The 19,183-nt window shown below is 38.6% G+C and overlaps 1 protein-coding gene across 3 annotated transcripts in view; it reads right to left on the bottom strand.

Moving 5' to 3' along the window:
- The window catches only part of LOC129266519 (ubiquitin carboxyl-terminal hydrolase 25-like), a 41,113-nt gene extending 27,650 nt beyond the window's left edge, over nucleotides 1–13,463 (bottom strand). The window contains exons 1-9 of one of the 3 annotated variants that reach the window (XM_064103950.1): nucleotides 13,314–13,463; nucleotides 9,921–10,545; nucleotides 8,805–9,123; nucleotides 7,777–7,921; nucleotides 4,630–4,783; nucleotides 3,973–4,065; nucleotides 3,137–3,280; nucleotides 891–979; nucleotides 156–387 (exon numbers count right to left, since the gene is read on the bottom strand). In XM_064103950.1, coding sequence (XP_063960020.1) covers nucleotides 156–387; nucleotides 891–979; nucleotides 3,137–3,280; nucleotides 3,973–4,065; nucleotides 4,630–4,783; nucleotides 7,777–7,921; nucleotides 8,805–9,123; nucleotides 9,921–10,019 — 1,275 coding nt within the window. In that variant the 5' untranslated portion in view covers nucleotides 10,020–10,545; nucleotides 13,314–13,463. Of the gene's footprint in view, nucleotides 1–155; nucleotides 388–890; nucleotides 980–3,136; nucleotides 3,281–3,972; nucleotides 4,066–4,629; nucleotides 4,784–7,776; nucleotides 7,922–8,804; nucleotides 9,127–9,920; nucleotides 10,670–13,313 lie in introns of all 3 variants that reach the window. The other 2 variants (XM_064103949.1, XM_064103948.1) reach the window with 2 other exon arrangements.
- Nucleotides 13,464–19,183: the final 5,720 nt, after the last annotated feature.

Genomic DNA, 19,183 nt, shown 5'->3' with positions numbered 1-19,183 from the left:
TTTTAACCTCAAATAAAGTGATGTGTTCCATTCACATTTTCAGAAAATGAGCAAAATGCGATTTGTTCCAAAATCGGATCGCGAACAGTCGTAAGGTGTGCGGTGGCCTTTAAGCAACAGGGCCCAGATTTCACCAAATCAACTTGGCTTCTTACCTCTTGTGCTGATCTGTAGGTTGCATCTCCATTAACCGTTTCGATCTCCGCCTTGGACATGGATGCCTCCAGGCTCTGGTGAAGGTCATTATAACCATTGATCTGTAGAGGGCACTGTCCGAAGGTCTCTAGGTTACTGAAGACCTTGCCCTCGTTGATACCTTCGGCCTTGTACTGACCGTAGAAGAGATCAAGCATCGGGTTCTTGTTGGTATTCTCCCCTCCTTCGGCTCTGCAACAGGATTATTATGGTTATCATCATCATCATTATCATTATAATCATCATCATTATCATCATCCTCATTATAATCATCACCATTACCATCATCATCACCATACCATCATCATCACCATCACCATCACCACCATCACCACCACCATCATCATCATCATCACCATCATCATCATCACCACCATCACCACCACCATCACCACTATCATCATCATCATCAACATCATCACCAACACCATCATCATCATCATCACCATCATCACCATCATCATCATCATCATCACCATCATCATCATCATCATCACCATCATCATCATCATCATCACTGTAATTTTTATGATCCTTATTTGTTTGGCATCATCTGTGCCTTTGAGGCAAAAGTGAATTGAATTACTACAAACCCAGGACCCTCCTCCCGATCTACATGCAACTGATGGGGGTGCACAGGTGGGTTAATAAAATGGAAGAGGAACATACCATTCAGGAGAATGGGGATGACTTACCCTTCATTCTGTGAGGGATGTCCTGATGTGTCTAATTTGAAGGCCTCTTCTAACCATTCCAAGAGTTTATGAGTAAACTCACTGACATCCTATAGAAAAAAGAAGGATTAATGAAATCAAGATCTCTAATGACAATGAAGCCCTGTAACAAAAAGATGAGCTATGAGTTGGTGGTTCGAAACAGCATTTATAAGAACATGTGATCTCTTTCTGAATATATATGAACACACAAAGGGATATCTAATATTAGCAGTAAGTTGACATCAGTTACTAAAAGCACAAAACCATTTTGTAATGTTTAGTCACAATTGTTTTTCATAAACTTAATGTCACAACTTCAGTTAAATTATTATATATTAAGTGATATTTTCCTCTAAAATTCTGATTTATTTCATATGAAAAACAGATGTTTGAGGTTGTGCCTTTCAGAAAGGTCTGCCTTAGACACAGTCATTGTTTATTATAACTGACACCAATGAGAGCTTACCTCTTGGTTATCAGCACCTCCACCACTGAAAGCTGCTTTGAGGATCAAAGTGGTTCCTCCCCCCCCCCACATCCCCCTCCAAGTAGAACCCCCTAACACCCCCCCCCCCCTGGAACCCCTACCCCTCCTCTAGTTTTATTGATAATTGACACCACTGACGGCCTACCTGTTGGTTATCTGCACCTCCACCACTGAAAGCTGCTTTGAGGATCAAAGTGGTTCCTCCCCCCCCTCCTCATACCCCCTCCAAGTAGAACCCCCTACCCCTCCTATAGTTTTATTGATAATTGAAACCACTGACGGCCTACCTGTTGGTTATCCGCACCACCACCACTGAAAGCTGCTTTGAGGATCAAAGTGGTTCCCCCTCCCCATCCCCCCCTCCAAGTAGAACCCCCTACCCCTCCTATAGTTATATTGATAATTGACACCACTGACGGCCTACCTGTTGGTTATCTGCACCTCCACCACTGAAAGCTGCTTTGAGGATCAAAGTGGTTCCCCCCTCCAAGTAGAACCCCCTACCCCTCCTATAGTTATATTGATAATTGACACCACTGACGGCCTACCTGTTGGTTATCCGCACCACCACCACTGAAAGCTGCTTTGAGGATCAAAGTGGTTCCTCCCCCCTCCAAGTAGAACCCTCTACCCCTCCTCTAGTTTTATTGATAATTGAAACCACTGACGGCCTACCTGTTGGTTATCCGCACCTCCACCACTGAAAGCTGCTTTGAGGATCAAAGTGGTTCCCCCCTCCAAGTAGAACCCCCTACCCCTCCTATAGTTTTATTGATAATTGACACCACTGACGGCCTACCTGTTGATTTCTGCACCTCCTCAACCGAAAGCTGCTTTGAGTATTACAGTGATTCCCCCCACCCCCAGGCCGTTTCCCCCTATCCCTCTCCAAGTAGTATCCCCTACCCCTCCTGTACATGTAGTTCCATTGATAACTGAAACCACTGACGGCCTACCTATTGGTTATCCGCACCTCCACCACTGAAAGCAGCTTTGAGGATCACAGTGTTCGAATCCCCCTCCCATCCCCCCTCCCAGTAGAACTCCCTATCCCCCCCCCCCTTCCAGTGGAACCCCCTACACCTCCTCTAGTTTTATTGATAACTGAAACCACTGACAGCCTACCTGTTGGTTATCTGCACCTCCACCACTGAAAGCAGCTTTGAGGATCACAGTGTTCGAATCCCCCTCCCATCCCCCCTCCCAGTAGAACTCCCTATCCCCCCCCCCCTTCCAGTGGAACCCCCTACACCTCCTCTAGTGTTATTGATAATTGAAACCACTGACAGCCTACCTGTTGGTTATCTGCACCTCCACCACTGAAAGCAGCTTTGAGGATCACAGTGTTCGAATCCCCCTCCCATCCCCCCTCCCAGTAGAACTCCCTATCCCCCCCCCCTTCCAGTGGAACCCCTACCCCTCCTCTAGTTCTATTGATAATTGAAACCACTGACGGCCTACCTGTTGGTTATCCGCACCTCCACCACTGAAAGCTGCTTTGAGGATCAAAGTGGTTCCTCCCCCCCCTCCTCATACCCCCTCCAAGTAGAACCCCTACCCCTCCTCTAGTTTTATGGATACTTGACACCACTGACGGCTTACCTGTTGGTTATCCGCACCTCCACCACTGAAAGCTGCTTTGAGGATCAAAGTGGTTCCCCCTCCCCATCCCCCCTCCAAGTAGAACCCCCTACCCTTCCTCTAGTTTTATGGATACTTGACACCACTGACGGCTTACCTGTTGGTTATCCGCACCTCCGCCACTGAAAGCTGCTTTGAGGATCTGAACAGACTTGGAAGGGTCCACATACTTTCTATTGGTACCAAGCATCAGGGCAAAGAGAGATCTGAGCTCCGACATGAATAAAAGATTTCTGTGATTCTGTAATCAAAATCATATTACGTGGGTAAGTTGGACTAATCAGTGCATTGGCTAGGCTGCCACTTGTCAATATGTGATCATTTCGAAATAATGAAAGTGAAACGAACAAAGAGGGTGGAATATATTCCTTGACATTGTTTGGCAACTGCTATAGACAGTCACCAAAAGTTCCTGGATGTAGCGCATCACCTGGATTTGCCATTGATTTTGTGCATTGAACTAAAAATTCTACTTCTTGTTCAGTGATGTGTGACCCAACAAGCTCAGGGTCCCGTTGCAGAAAGAGTTGCGTTTGCTGTTGATCGGTTGAAAATCAAGTTGCGCATGATTTTCAGAATTGCGATTGATTGCAACTCTTTCTGCAACGGGCCCCTGATCTACTCATACTTGGCTGGTGCCAGTCTAGTTGTAATCTCTTTCACACCGCATTACATATCGAAGATAAATCATTGTAAAATGCTACTTGTGTTATCCTTCTTGCTGTATACTATTCATATCTTCAAACTACTGGAGGTTACTGGGTCACACAACGGCGAGAATTATTAATTAGAGAGGATATGTGTCTTTACAGCTCTCTTTCTCAGCTGGCGATATTCGAACAGAATAAATATCTATCATTTTATTGTCCACAATTCAGTGTTACACTTTAGAATACATGTAAGAAGCTCAAATGTGGTGCAAAATCTACTTACCTGACTGTTGGCATCTCCTGTCCCTGTATTTTTGGCAGGTTGAGGACTGAAGTTGAGCACCAATTGACGAAAGGCAGGAAGATGAAATAAAGACTGAAGATTGAGAAAGAAATAAATAGCAATCAAGAAAATTAATGAAAGGGAGGTCCAGTGAACATTATGCAGAGTGGCTGTGTCTAGCGAAATGTCAACTGATCTGTCGGACATGGATATGTTTTATATTCAAGAAGAAAACTAGAAACTATATATATTCAAATCTTTCATATCAATAATCTTTTGCATGCAAATACTCAACATTGAATTTTTCTAGACAGAAGCAAAGCGATAGGACTACTTCATAAAATAAATGTATCTAACAAACGGTTATGTGTTTTTTAAATATTTATTTACCTTTTATTCACTTTAGATAACTAGTAGAATGCTATTTTTTTATATATTAATTCTGACATTTCTAACAAACATCTACAAACAATTGTTTTGATTTGATTTATTTTGCCAAAAAATGAAAAATTGAAATGTGTTGGGTTCCAAAACAAGATGATGGCACAGGAATTAGCAAATTCATCTTTTATGCTTAGATGATGCTTGTAATGAGGTTATTCTATTGTTCTCCAACCAACACAGATGTGATGGCATGGGACCAATATTTATTTTTACCTGTATAACAGCAGAGAACCAGCATGTGTTGCCTACATTCTTTAGTCCTACCGGCCAGCCGCTTTCCCTCTGCCTATCATGAGGATTGAGGGGGTCGACGAACCATGTATTGCTTCTACCTTGACCTGCATCACGTATGCTCTGTTCAAGAACTCTACAAGTGGCAGAAGAAAAGTAATGAATGAAACCTTGTAATACTAGTATGGTAAAATGATGTAAATTCTTCTTGATTAATTATTAATCAAAAATTAATCCAATCTTGAGTATTGATTTTTTTTTTACTAATCTGAGACCATAAAATGTGAACAGAAAATGATGAATTTCATGAAACATTCAAATAATTTTCTTTTCTTTTCTCATTTCATGATCGCAGAGAAATAAAAAAAAAATCAATACTCAAGAGCAGTCAAAGAAGCTATAAAACACAAGAATAAGCAGTTGATTATATGTTTTTTTTTTTTAGATTATAAATTCTAAAAATTCTTCTGGCACACAGATCAGCCACATCAGTCAATCTTGATTATTTTAGAAGGACAAACATCAGGAATGAAGAAAAATAGATCTAAGTAATTGTAAATACTTCAAATTAAATTCTGATAATTATATTTCATATATTTTACGATAAATACCTCTCCACTGTACGCTGGTCGGCTTCATCAATTTGCGTCATGTTTCGTACATACATGTACTAGGAATAAAAACTAGAGCACTGTAGTACACTGCCACTGCCATCCTACACTTCACAACACAAGCTTGCATAATGAAGACTCTCTCCCTAGTACAAGCAGCCCAATTGCATTCAGTATTTCAATTCATGGTGATCCATAGGTCACTATAGACAAGGACTACAGGAGCGATGACAACGACTTTCACCAGAGGCATACCTTAACCTGGTCACGAACTAAACAACATTTTTCAGAAGACACCTTAGAACCTAAGGTAGTCTTCCTCAAAGGCACAGAGATATTCTTCTCCCACATACCAAAATAACCAAAATAATTTTCCATGAATTTCACAGAATACCATATTAAGATCCATGGACAACAAAGCAAACTCTCTTTTGATAGAAAAAAGACAAAGTTTGGACATTATTACGTACATCAATTTCATGTCTCTGACATCATACACAGGGATATGATGTACAATATCAAGCCTGAAAAAAGGCCTGAAGTGGGAAGTTGCCAGGGCTTGATATACATGTAATGATAATATACAGTTCTTGTATAGTGCATATCACATTTTGAATAATGTCTCTATGTGCTTCCAAAGGACTTGGATATTATTACCCCAGCTGTAGCTTGGCAGACGTAATTACTCAGATTACAGCGCACACGCATTTCAAGGAATAAATTCCTGCCAGGTACCCATTCACCTCACCTGGGTTGAGTGCAGCACAATGTGGATGAATTACTTGCTGCAGGAAACTACGCCATGGCTGGGATTTGAACCCACGACCTTCTGTTTCAAAGTCCGGAGACTAACCCACTGGGCCACAACGCTCCACACTCATGCAAAAGCCTGAAGACTAGCACCCTTGATAAACAGTGTATCCCAAATAAAAATTGAAAGAGAGACTGTGACTGGAAGCGAGACAAACTGGAAACGATCTGACTTTAGGCGGACTACTTGAGGTCAACAAGTCAGGATTCCTATGTTACCCTACACCAACCATGTAGACTACCATTCAGAACAGTGGAACCAGACAACTCTCCTTGCCAATTTCTTCTGGGTATCTTCCTTCTAAGCCAATGTTCCAGTTTCATGAATCATGCCACACATGTCCCAACCATCCATCTATCCATATTTTAATGTTCGAAATGAAATCTGAAGTAGACATACTCTGAAAATTAATTGTGATCCGGCAGCCATTGTGCAGTGCCAGATCGTCGTACAATAGCTCTTGCCCTTGAATTGTTGAACGCCAAACAGGGTAGCAGCAACTACCTGTCTTTAACGTTTTTTTTGTCTGACGCGGCCGGGGCTTGAGACGGATGCTCTACCAACTGAGCCAACACACCAGTCCCCCGTTCTCCGTACATCTACATGTAGATTCATTCTCTCTCTCACTGTCTCTCCAGCTCTCTTTTGCAAAACTTAAACTTAGAAGTGCACCAAAGATGCGACTATACCGTCAGCACATTAATGTAACTCTTGCACCAGCAGTGTCAGAAAACAGCACATTCCTCTCTGATTCAGTATAATAAGCAACATTTATATAGCGCATTATACAAATGTTTTTAAGCGCTGCATATTACTACTCCGGGTTTTACCACAGCTACCCTGATCGGGCACATCAAGCATTCAAGGAATTCCTTCCATCCGGGTACCCATTTACTACACCTGAGTGGAAAGCGGCAAATGTAGATAAACGCCTTGCCAAAGGACATGAGTGCTGCAGTGGGATTTGATCCCTGGACCTTGTAGTTCAACATCTGAAGACTAATCCACTGAGCCACAACACAGGTCTGTACAGCTACAACACCAGAGATCAACCACTATCTCCAGTATCAACTAGAGATGCCACATAAACTTTCAAATGGAAGCCAGGGCCCCGTTGCATAAAAATTACAATTATGGTATCTTTGCCACCCAATGGTAACTACCACGGTAACATCGCTTTACAGCCAATCAAAATCAAGGATTTCATAGAAGTTCCCATTGGATGGCAAATTTACCATAATGGTAACTTGTATGCAACGGGGGCCCTGAAATTCATCTAGAATGAGAATTCTGTACACAAGAAAGTGAGTTTCCTGGACCTGGATTCAGACTTGAGCCTGCAAGGTGGAATCCCTGGTATAAGCCATACACAGGCATGATATTCCCCACTGAAAAAAAAAATCTGAAAAATAGCCAAAGGTCGCTAAGTCACCGCCGAAGTCCGAGGCGCCTCGGTCGGGGTTACAAACTCTTGCATAGTAAAGAAATCTAAAGTGATTTTCAAGGTGAGTCTGCATGATAGTTGTATTATTTGACTTAAAAAAACAGCATCAGAATATTCTTGGGTAAAGGATTTCTCCAAAAAAATATGAAAAAAAATATTTCTAAAATCTGAATTCCAATTTTAGTCGGGAGATTATCATTCCTGCTTACAGGAGAGTGCTTCTTCGAGTTGAAGCTGTTGGAAATCTTCTACAAGTTTATTACCTGCTGATATCTTGTTCTTCTGCGGACACTCCGATGCTTGATTGAGTTGTTTCCTGTAGACTGAGAGCAATGGCTCTTTGAAGATCTTCTTTCTCGTCTCTATCCTGGGTGAGATCGATCACATCAGATGACTTACCCCCCTCTCCTTAGAAAAGAGAAATCAATACAAAGCATTAACCTGGGCCCGTCTTACAAAGAGTTGCAATTGATCGGATCAACTACAACTATGGAAGGCCAGCAACTTCAACATCTAAAATGCATGTTTGTTCAAAATATTTTCTAGATATGCTGTCATATATTCATTATTTTCTTGAAAATTTAGTATGCTTCTCCTTGTTTACACAGGGCATGTGCAAATATCCTGTAGAAAAAATTATGACACTGATGGATTTCCATATAGTTGAGGTTGATCGGATCAGTCGTAACTCTTTGTAAAGACAGGGCCCTGTTAAAGTTGAAGACATGAAATTCCAGAAATTTAATTCTTGCCAATTATCTATTAAAGATTGTAAGTATGGAATGAAAAATCTAAAAAATGATCATAGCAGTAGATGCACACTTTAAGCCACTGAATACATAACCCTTAACGGGGGCATAGCCACAAAGTTTTGTGATAGAGGAAGGGGACACCATGATCCAATTATGAGATGACAATTTTTTCTCAATCTATTCAGTCTTCAAGTTAATACACAACTATAGTATACATGTATGGCCACTCTTTGTTAAAATTTTCTTCATTTTGTTTTTTTCCTTTTTTTGCCACTACTTGAAAAGTCATAGTAGGTGGTCGTGAAGCATCTTGGTAATTTCGAAAACAGTCTTGCATCACTCAATCTAGATATAAGGATTTCAGAAGCTTATAGTTGTTGGACAAATCAGTGACGAGAAAATTTCTGAAACACTACCAAGTACCATGTGGCAAGAAGCAATGATGTAGTTTGTGCAAAAATTTGTTCTATACTAAATTACTATGATCAATGGCCACCAATTTCTTTTTCAAGGTCACAGTCTCGCATTAATTCCCATACCTTGGGGCCTGTTCCTAGGGCCATACACATTGGCAGGAGCATTGGCTGGCTGAGTCACCGGTGCTGCTGCTGTGGCTGCAGCGGTTGCAACAGCCACTGGCTGATGGGCAACTTGATGCCTGGGATTCCCCTGGTGACCTGCAGCTGCTGCTGTTGCTGTTCCTGCTGATCCACCTGCAGCAGTGTTTTCATGGCCTTCAGTCAAGAAGGTGATGGCCTGGGTGATGTCCCCATCGCTGGCTTCGTAGGCATGCCTCAGAGCCGCCGGGTCATGGACTCCTGTAATCTCTTTCAGTTGGTTGAGGGCAGTCTCTTGGTTCTGCTGGAGAAAAAAAATAGAGAAATATCACGCAATGATCATGAACCTGATGTAAACCAAGACTGCACTAAGGTCCACAAGCATTCAAGGCACTTCTCCTGCCCTACCAGATCCCCATTTTAAGTTAAAGCCTTTAAAAAAGGTATTGTTTAACTTTGTGAGCAGCCGATTTAAAAAATTCTCAAACCAAGATGAAACATGAGTACAAGTGCATGTATTAGAACTAATAAACCCTGAAAACAACCATTATTGAGAATGAAAAGCTAAAACTACAAGGCAAACCCTGATTTTGTAAATAGGCGTCTTATAGACGCCTAAATAGTACACATAAGTGTATGGGATGAAATTAAGATGGTGTTTTCGGTCACTTTATATTTCAATTTTTGAAGCACTAAATAATTATTTTCGAACGCAATTTTTTTCTGGGCTTCATTTTGTAACATATCACAGACACAGGTGACAATTGTGACCTTCTAGCTCAGATTTTTTAAAAGTCAAACCAATGTTAACCAATCACTTTAACCCACAAGGAGAGCATTTCATGACAACTGCCTGCTCATGGACTCCTGTGATCTTTTTCAAATTGGTTGAAGACACTCTGGCAGTCTCTTAGTTCTGGAGAAAACAAAGAGGGAATGCACATGAGGATTATCTGCTGAAATAATATTTCTTGTGAGAATAGAGTAAATGATCAATCAATTAATGAACAGAAAATCCTAACCGGCAAAAATATTTTCTTTTTCAGTCCGCGAGGAGGAAGGAATTATCTTGGCTTTGTGTGCATGCGTGTTACGTACCACATGCATCGAGCGAAACTTTTTCCTGAGAGCAAGGCTAGAGTGCTCATCTCCTGCAGCGCCTCCATTTTTATCAAGGAGGAGCTCACGAACAGTCATCTTGATTTTCAAAATTATTTCAACAGGTCATAGGTCGTAGGTCACAGCAAGTCCTAACAGCAACTGATTCAATACTGTAGTTCAAGATCCTTCAACAGGTCATATGTCATAGGTCACAGTAAGCGATCTAATAGTTCAATATCCAATGATTTCAACAGGTCATAGGTCGCAGGTCACAGAAAGTGATCCAATAGTTCAATATCCAATGAGTTCAACAGGTCATAGGTCGCAGGTCACAGCAAGTCCTAACAGCAACTGATTCAATACTGTAGTTCAACTTCAAGATCCTTCAACAGGTCTGTCATAGGTAACAGTAAGTGATCCAAAAGTTCAATATCCAATGATTTCAACAGTTCATAGGTCACAGCAAGTGATCCAATAGTTCAATATTATCCAATGATTTCAACAGGTCATAGGTCGCAGGTCACAGCAAGTGATACAGTAAAATGTACATTCTAGAGCCTACCACTGTATGGCATACATGTACATGCGGATGATGATAGATTCATGTCTTAAACCTGAACAACTTTTCAAAAGATGCCAGGGGCAATAAAGAAAAAAGGTTCACTTTGATGTTGAACATTGACAGCTGAATGTTTACTGTCCAATGTAGATGATGTGTAAATCCCGATTGCTATACCACTAAAACTCTGGGGGTTCAAGAATGTTTAAAAATAAAAATGTTGCAACTCAAAAAACAAAATGCTCTTCTATGAATGTCATCAGTAATGTTTATAATTTTGACATCTTAATACCACACAGGAAGTGAGCAACAAGTACATGTACACACAGTTTCACAATAAATACTGGTGAAAATAATTATATACTGTAGACATCTGAATACCGAGAAGTTTTTTCATGAAACAAATAATCATCGATTTTCACTGACAAATATGCTGTGAGCCAATCAGATGCTAGGATTTTGGTAGCTTATAACAAAGGTCGGTGAAATCATTGACTATTTCTCTCATGATATGCTCCCCCTGGTCTTCTGGGCTGTCTGCCTGAAGGATTTGAGAGAGTAAGCTTTCCAATGGAATTGTTGACATCCCACTCGATGACTGGGAAATCTTGCCAAATACTTGATGCCAAATTCAGAGCATTTAAAAGAAAACTAACAAGTTTATCCTTGAAAGACGCAAAATCCAAGTGAATCAGAAATGTAATAAACATGTACTGTATCCTCAATATACTCAGTGAGGGGAAAATTGTCCCACTTCCATCATGTTGAAGTCAGTCTATGAAACTAAAACATGTCACAGATAATCCTTCTTGATTTTTCTTCTTGGAGAAACAAGCAGCTGTAAACCATTAATGTTAACAGGCAAAAATTCCCGAAGAGCAGACGAAAAAATTTTCTTCAACTTTTCCAATGTGACTCCATTGAATAAAAGTTTTCTGATTCCTTGAAGAGTATTGTGAATGGCAAATAAATGAAGCCATCAAAGGACCACAACTTCTTTAAATATAAATTATAGAAACTGGTTCAAAATAGGCTGTACATGTATGGCTTCTATTGGCTTGAAGTTAATCCCTTTCATTCTCCTGATGAACACAATGATCATCAACAAAATATGCACAAAGAAGAAAGAACAAACGAGATGAGGTACTGTATCAAATTATGTGTTACACAGCAGATTTCATGAAAAAGACACAACAAAAAATGGACTTGCACAAATGTACAAGTAGCTTTATACGTCTATCATCAAGTATCCACAATCTCCACACGGAACATTCAAACAGACAGTTCAGAATTAATAAGGAAGGCCAATACAGTGAGTCACTATAGAAATCTCAGCAAGAAGCAGAAGAAATAGGAAACCTTTAATACCTTGAAGTACAATAGAAAATCAATCCACCGTATCAAATAAATCTATTTGTTAATGAAACTAAAAAATTCCTTTAGAATTTGATCTTTATCAGAGTACAGAACGGCTGGAGGCAAGGTAACCATGTATCTGCATAATATAGAATACAGTTTGATTCATTAAGTACCCAACCTTAAGATTCAAGAAGCATTCTTAGAAAATGCTTCATTAGAAGAAACAGACCATGAATTCCTTCTATCGATTTCATAAATTAGGAATTTGAAATCACAATATACTGTATACTCTACACACCAATCCCCCACCCTAAACAAAGAAATATAGTTTTGTATTACTGGGAAATAGCTGGGTAGGGTGTTGACAGAGTCTGAATTAACAAAACTGGGGATTTAAAAAGACTTTTTTTTACTTTCCCCATAAAAATTCCTCAAAAAGCTTGGGCTAATACCTACAGTACATGTACACAACTTTTCATTCTTTACCAACTCGGAAAAAAAGACAGCAAAAGAGAGACCGAAGCGTCTAGGAATTCATACATCATTGCATTTTATAAGAAAATATCATCTTGGAGAGAGAAGCCATAGAATATCCAAGCAAGCTATAAAAAAAGTGTGCCAAAACACAATAGTTCAATGAGATGGAACAGGTCCGTTCTGGATCGATGCAGTCAAAAATTATGTTTTGCGATCATCTCAGATAAAATATCCTGGTTAACCTTGAAAAACAAAACCCCAAAATCATGGAATCATAATTCTACACTAAATTGCTCCCCGGATACTACATGTACAGTACATATATGAAGGTTGATTCTATCTTCAAATAAAAGAAGTAGGCCAGGACCGGTCTAAATGATGAAGTCGTGATCCCATCTCGTAATCATCCCATATTAAAGCAATATAGTCCTAGTTGCTCTACATAAAAATAAAAAAGAGATCATGAATCCATATTAATCTCTTCAAGAGAAAGTAACTTGCTCTATGGATATCAACAACAAAAATCCTCTCTACAAACTAAAGTGTTGGGGCAGGACAGGTCTTAAATAATGAGGTCGTAACAACAAAATCCTAGATAACATCCATAACAATTGAAAAAAGGCCATGAATCCACATCTTTATCTCTTAGTTCAAGAGAAACGAACTTGCTTCATGGATTAATAGAAAGTCCTCTCTTCAAACTAAAAGAGTTGGGGCAGGACCGGTCTAAAATGATGCGGTCATAATTCAATATTGCAATCATCCAAAACCATATCAACAGGGATAACTTCCACAACAAAATAAATCATGACTCCACATATTCATCTCTTCAAAAAAGGAACTTGCTCCGTGAATTAATCTTCAAACTAATAGAGTTGGAGCAGGACCAGTCTCAAATGATGCAGTCATTATTCCATCTTGTAATCATCCAATTTTACACCAATAACATCCTGGATACCATTGTAACAAATCAAGTAATCATAAATCCAAAATACATGAAGGCCTGTCTCTTCAATTATACAGGAACTTGATCTATGGCACCAGTGCAAGGTTCTTTCTTAACACCAAAGAGGCGGGGCAGGACCGGTCTTAAAGGATGCGGTCACAAGTCATCTCCTCCCTCCCACGTGGAAACGCTTGCTATCATCCTGTTTGTATGTAGAAGGGGTTTAGATCCAATGAGTAATGGATGAAGAGCTGTATATATCTCATTGGGATGTGAGACCAAGATGATACAGAGATGGAGTCACGAGGATTGCAGTCCTCAAGGTAAATGTGTCCTCCATGAAATGGCAAGCACAGTGTATTCCAAATTGAAGCACACATTGAGAATATATTCTCACCTACATGTACATGTAAAAGTCTGTCATAGTGCTGCAGTTAATTATCCATAGCATGACATTGATCTATAGGCCTGTACATAGGATCCGTTTCCACTTAAATGTTGAAGGCAGGATGCATTATTGCATGCATACTATGTCTTTTTTTATGGGTCAGTCATGTAATTTACCCACCTAAAAAGCTTCCTGAATTACCTAGGTACAGTTTCAATTCACTTCTATAATTTTCTGTAAGTCTCAATCGGTCAATATGTATAGGGGCAAATAGTACGTCAATTATGTGAAAATTTTTATTATCGAAAGTCACTAAAATTGGTTGAGTAACTGGAGGACAGTATTTTAAGCGACATGTCACATCCCTCTCTGGAGCATTTGCTGTGGAGAAGAGATGATAGCACAGAGATGTATGGAGTGAAGTATTTCAGGAATCTCAATAGGCTAACACATGTATAGATCTCACAGGGCAAGGTGTAGTCTCAGTGTGCAGCCCCTTTGATCTTCTGATGCAAGCAAACAATTAGTCTACATATTGTGTTATGATGGATTAAAAAATGCAGGGTATATATACATGTACATGTAGATCTGTATTCAGGCTGACCCTCAAGTTCAAAGAAATAAATAGGAAAAGAAATGTACTACAGAGAGAGAATGGGAGAAAATAACACCCACATAAATTGAAGTCAGGCATAAATGAGAATTCAACATACATCTACCCTATTAAAAGGCATACCATGAAAATAAGAAAGAGGATTGCAAATGAAGGAAAAGATAATTTTTACGACAATATAGATGAGTAAAGGAGAAAGAAATGCAGGGAACAAAAAACAAAGAATGAAAGAACGTTATTAAAAGGAGAGATTAATGATGACTAGATGAGTATTAAAATGGGGGAAGGCTCTGATCTGAACTATTCAAAGTGCACTAGAATTTCAGGAAGGGCAAGGCTTATAAACTAGGGTCTAGAATATAAGACTAGACATCACATCTGGCGTTCTGAATGATCATGGCAGATTACTCTCAAAGAATGATACCTTTAAATAGATGCTTACTGTATATAAGACTAAAAAGGAATTTAATGTGACTTAGGCGGTGCTGCACCAGCCCGAGTTTGCTCAATCTCGAGATTTTAGCGCGATTAATCTCCAGATTCAAGAAACCCCGTCTCCATCGTCGCAATTAAGAAGAGTGATTCCTGCTCGAGCGAGGCATCGATGCATTCATGGTCTGACGCTGTGAATAAATAATCTGGAGTGCGTCTGCACCTGCGAATTAGCGGGATAATTCGTAAATAGCGCGCTATTTTTCAAAAAATCCCAAGTTGACTTGGGATTGCAATCTCGAGATTAATCCAGCGAACTAGCGTGATGATTGCATCGATCTCCATTACAAATAATTTTGAGATTGTTCAGATCGGGATAATTGCCGGATCACAAAAAGCGCGCTAATATGAAAACTCGGGCTGGTGCAGACAGCCCTTTTGTGAGACAAAAAATAGAGATCTCAGAATTTTTCTTGTACATGTACAACATGTATTGGTGCTGAACGTGGACCATAATTTATTCACATTCCTTTAGAATGATTTAGCTAGCAGATGACAAGAAACAATTGCTGAAAATGAAAATTGAGAGATTCTTCTCCTAACTTGTTGGTTTGAGTCATTACCAGTCCCCTCCATTGTATTAGTAGAAAACTAATAATTTGCGTTTCCATGAATGTGCAACAGGCAATTTTGTTTCTTTTTTTTTTGGGGGGGGCTACCTTTCACGACCTACTGTGTAAATCTGCAAGATATACAAAATCTAAAAGATAGACCATTTTACAATCTTATGATGTGTAGTATGAGTGTATACATGTGCTGTGGTTAAACAGTCTATCTACACAAAAATCTCACTTATTTCATAATTAAGACCTCTAAACTTTAAAGTCATTTTTCTCAGAACAGCGATTTTCGAGATCGTTTTACCATCTGACAGCCGAATTTAATAATGATGACAATTACAATAACAACTTCATTCAGAAATTCAACCAAATTTTGCTGCACTCAACCCAGGTGAAATGAATGGCTACCCTGCATAATGAACCCGTAGTGCTGGAGACAGCATAATTTGCAGCAAACACAGAGCTCTTCTTATAATGAAGAGCATTTCTCAATCTACAGGGGCCACAGAAAGGGGAGGGGGGTTGGGTGAGCTCCAGCCCGCCCCCCCCCCCACTTTTTTTCCAAAACCGTGTACAAAAACGTAAAATGACCATCTGATTGTGTTTCTTCGCATGGTCAGGCGCCCCCCCCCCCCACACTTTCAAAACAGTTCTGCAGCCCCTGATCCATTAATAGACAGTTTTCTCACTAATATTCAAATTCACAGCTTCCTCGGACAATGTTTGGAAGCCAGAAATAGAATAAAAGAGAATGGAGAAATTTTTATAGAAAATGTACTTGAAGGAATTAAAAAGCTAGGAATATTTGAATAATTATATCCCCATGAATTTCAAATTGGCAATTTGGAGTGAAGATTTTGGCAAGTGGGAAGCTCCTTTCTCTTTTTATCCATGACATACATTGTATATATATACGGTACACTATGTACAGTACATACATGTACAACATACATTGTATGTACAGTATAGTTGTAAATGTATGTATACGCACAATCCTACATGTATGTCATCATGAAAAAAAAAAATTATGAGAATGAGTTTTGGAAAAAAATTAAATACATGTACATTTTACTCAACTGAAGAAAGTAAAGTTGTTAAAGGGATACCTCGGGCTGAAAATATTTATATCTAAATAAATAGAGTAAAATTCATAGCGCAAAATGCTGAAAATTTCATCAAAATCGGATAACAAATAACAAAGTTATTGAATTTTAAAGATTTGCATTATTCCGGTTAAACAGTTCTAGGCATGTCTTCATGAATATTGATTTGGTGGCCTGATGATGTCACATCCCCACTTTCCTTTTTGTTATGTTATGTTATTACATGAAATCATGATTGTTTCATTTTTTTCCTATGTTTAAATGTGTCTCCATTATGATCATATAAGTTGCAGCAATATATAACTAATGCACTTTAGTTGTCAATCCAAGTATTTTAGTTCTTAGTAGAAAATGTTGAATAAACCTAATTTCATATAACAAAATACAAAAGAACAAGTGTGGATATGACATCATCAGCCCACCTAATGAATATTCATGAAGACATGCCTAGAACTGTTTCACTGGAATAATTCAAATATTTATAATACAATAACTTTGTTATAAATTGTAATCCGATTTCGATCAAATTTTCAGCATTTTGCTTTGTGAATTTTACTCACATATTTATTGAGATATAAATATCTTCAGCCTGGAGCATCCCTTGTAGTACCCTACAAAACATTCACAATGACATCATCTACATGTATGTGGCCAATTTGAAGTCCCAAAAATGGTAATAAATTAGCAATTCTGCAAGCTTTTTAAAAATTCATTACTACCTCATAGTCTGTTGACTTTTGTTCATACGTATTTTCACCTCCTGCTTCTTTGCATTTTCTTCTTGTTTCATCTTATATATTTCAATGGTCACATTCAATCTTTGGTTGAATTTCTCTCTAATAACTCATTCCCTATATATGTACATGTAAGTGCACAAATCACAATACAGCCTAAACAGGTATTAAAAGAAATAATGGAGTCAAGACTTTTATCCAGCAAATTTACACATAATTCTGAGTGCACTGAATTGTCTCTTTAAAAGTGACTGAAAAATAATTATAATGTAATAATTAGTACATCTGGGCTTTGGAATCACAAAATGATATTTCAAATCAATTTTACTAGGTATCTAATGAGAATTATCATGAAACATACACATTGGCTACATGTAATTATTCACTGATTTTTACATTTGTACACCCAATATGAAAATCAATAATCAATTCATAAAATGGTAGATAGCCCATTTCAGCAGCACTGTAATGCCACTGTTCTTGGAATTCTTTGATGTTAAAGGACAAGTCTACCCCAACAAAAATTCGATTTGAATAAAAAGAGAAAGATCCAACAAGCATAACACTGAAAATTTCATCAAAATCGGATGTAAAATAAGTAGTTGTGTCATTTTTTTATTTTGATTGATTTCACAAAACAGTTATATGCACATTCCGGTCGGTATGCAAATGAGGGAACTGATGACATCGCTCACTCACTATTTCTTTTGTTTTTTATTAGATCTCGTATATAAAATATTATAATTTTCTCCTTATTGTCCTGTGAAACAAAGTTATATTTCTCCCTGAACATGTGGAATTACCATTTTGTAATATTTTATGGTTCAGACCAATTGGTCCTTATTGTCAAATCTGAAAAAAAGAAATATTGTATTTAATTCAAACTATAAAAAACAAAAGAAATCGTGAGTGAGGGACATCATGGATTCTCTCATTTGCATGTGACCAAATTGTGCACATAACTGTTTTGTGAAAAATAAGCGAAACTTTTAAATAAAATGTCATAACTTTCTTATTTTACATCCGATTTTGATGACATTTTCAGCATTATGCTTGTTTGATTTTTCTCTATTGATTTAAATCAACATTTTTCTGAGGTGGACTTGACCTTTAACTTAAAGCAAACACCTGCATGCATATAAAACATAATTTGATTCATTCCTTTCAGTTCAATTCAATAGTGACATGATGTTAAAAAAAAAAAACGGAAAGTCGTTAAACATAATTGATAATTACAATATTAAATCTGACAGCAAATAAAAAGACAACTTTTCTCCTCTTTCTCATCTTCTTCCCCTTCTTTATCTTTCTTATCATTATTATCATCTCCCTCCTCATCCTTGACCTTAATTCTTCTTCAATTCCCTTTTTTTGTCTCCCTCAATCCCTCCCTAGTTTCACCTCCCCCCCCCCCCCCCATCCTCCCTTCGTCTTCCTCTTAGTTCCTTCTCTACTTTTTTTCCTACATACTCAATACCTGAGCATTACCTGGGTGTAGAGACGGGGAGTGTACTATTTCTTCTTCTTATAATGGCAACCAGTCAGAGTGTCTAATTTTGCCAAAGATTTTGTTTTTAATAATTTAATGTCAGTTTCTTTCAATTTTTGTTCATTCTCCCTTATTTTTCTTTCTTCCTATTTTTTGGTTCCATCCCATCTCTAGCCTTTTGACAAGGCCTTGTGACTATACATTCCTCATAAGTTAGTGGCTGAGACAAGTCTAGCAGTAGACGAAGAGAGTTGTCAATGGGATCATGGAAGATTCAATTGCTAGGCTAAGAATACGGCATCCACCGATTGATATGAATCATTCATGAGCATGCTCATGCGTCTATCCGTACTGTGTATGCTGATGACATCATGTGACCGAGTATGTTCGTGTCTGTGGTACGGGCTCATATGGGGATCAGGTTCATTGATGCGAGAGATATATGTTCAGTGATTGGCTGCTACCTCTCAGCATCAGGTTAAGGTAGTGTCAGAAACAATGATAAGGTTCCTAAAGGCCATGTGACAAGCTCCCAATCCT

The sequence above is a fragment of the Lytechinus pictus genome, chromosome 8, assembly GCF_037042905.1.
Source record: "Lytechinus pictus isolate F3 Inbred chromosome 8, Lp3.0, whole genome shotgun sequence".
Classification (NCBI taxonomy): Eukaryota; Metazoa; Echinodermata; class Echinoidea; order Temnopleuroida; family Toxopneustidae; genus Lytechinus; species Lytechinus pictus.
This window is presented reverse-complemented; position numbering and strand designations above follow the sequence as displayed.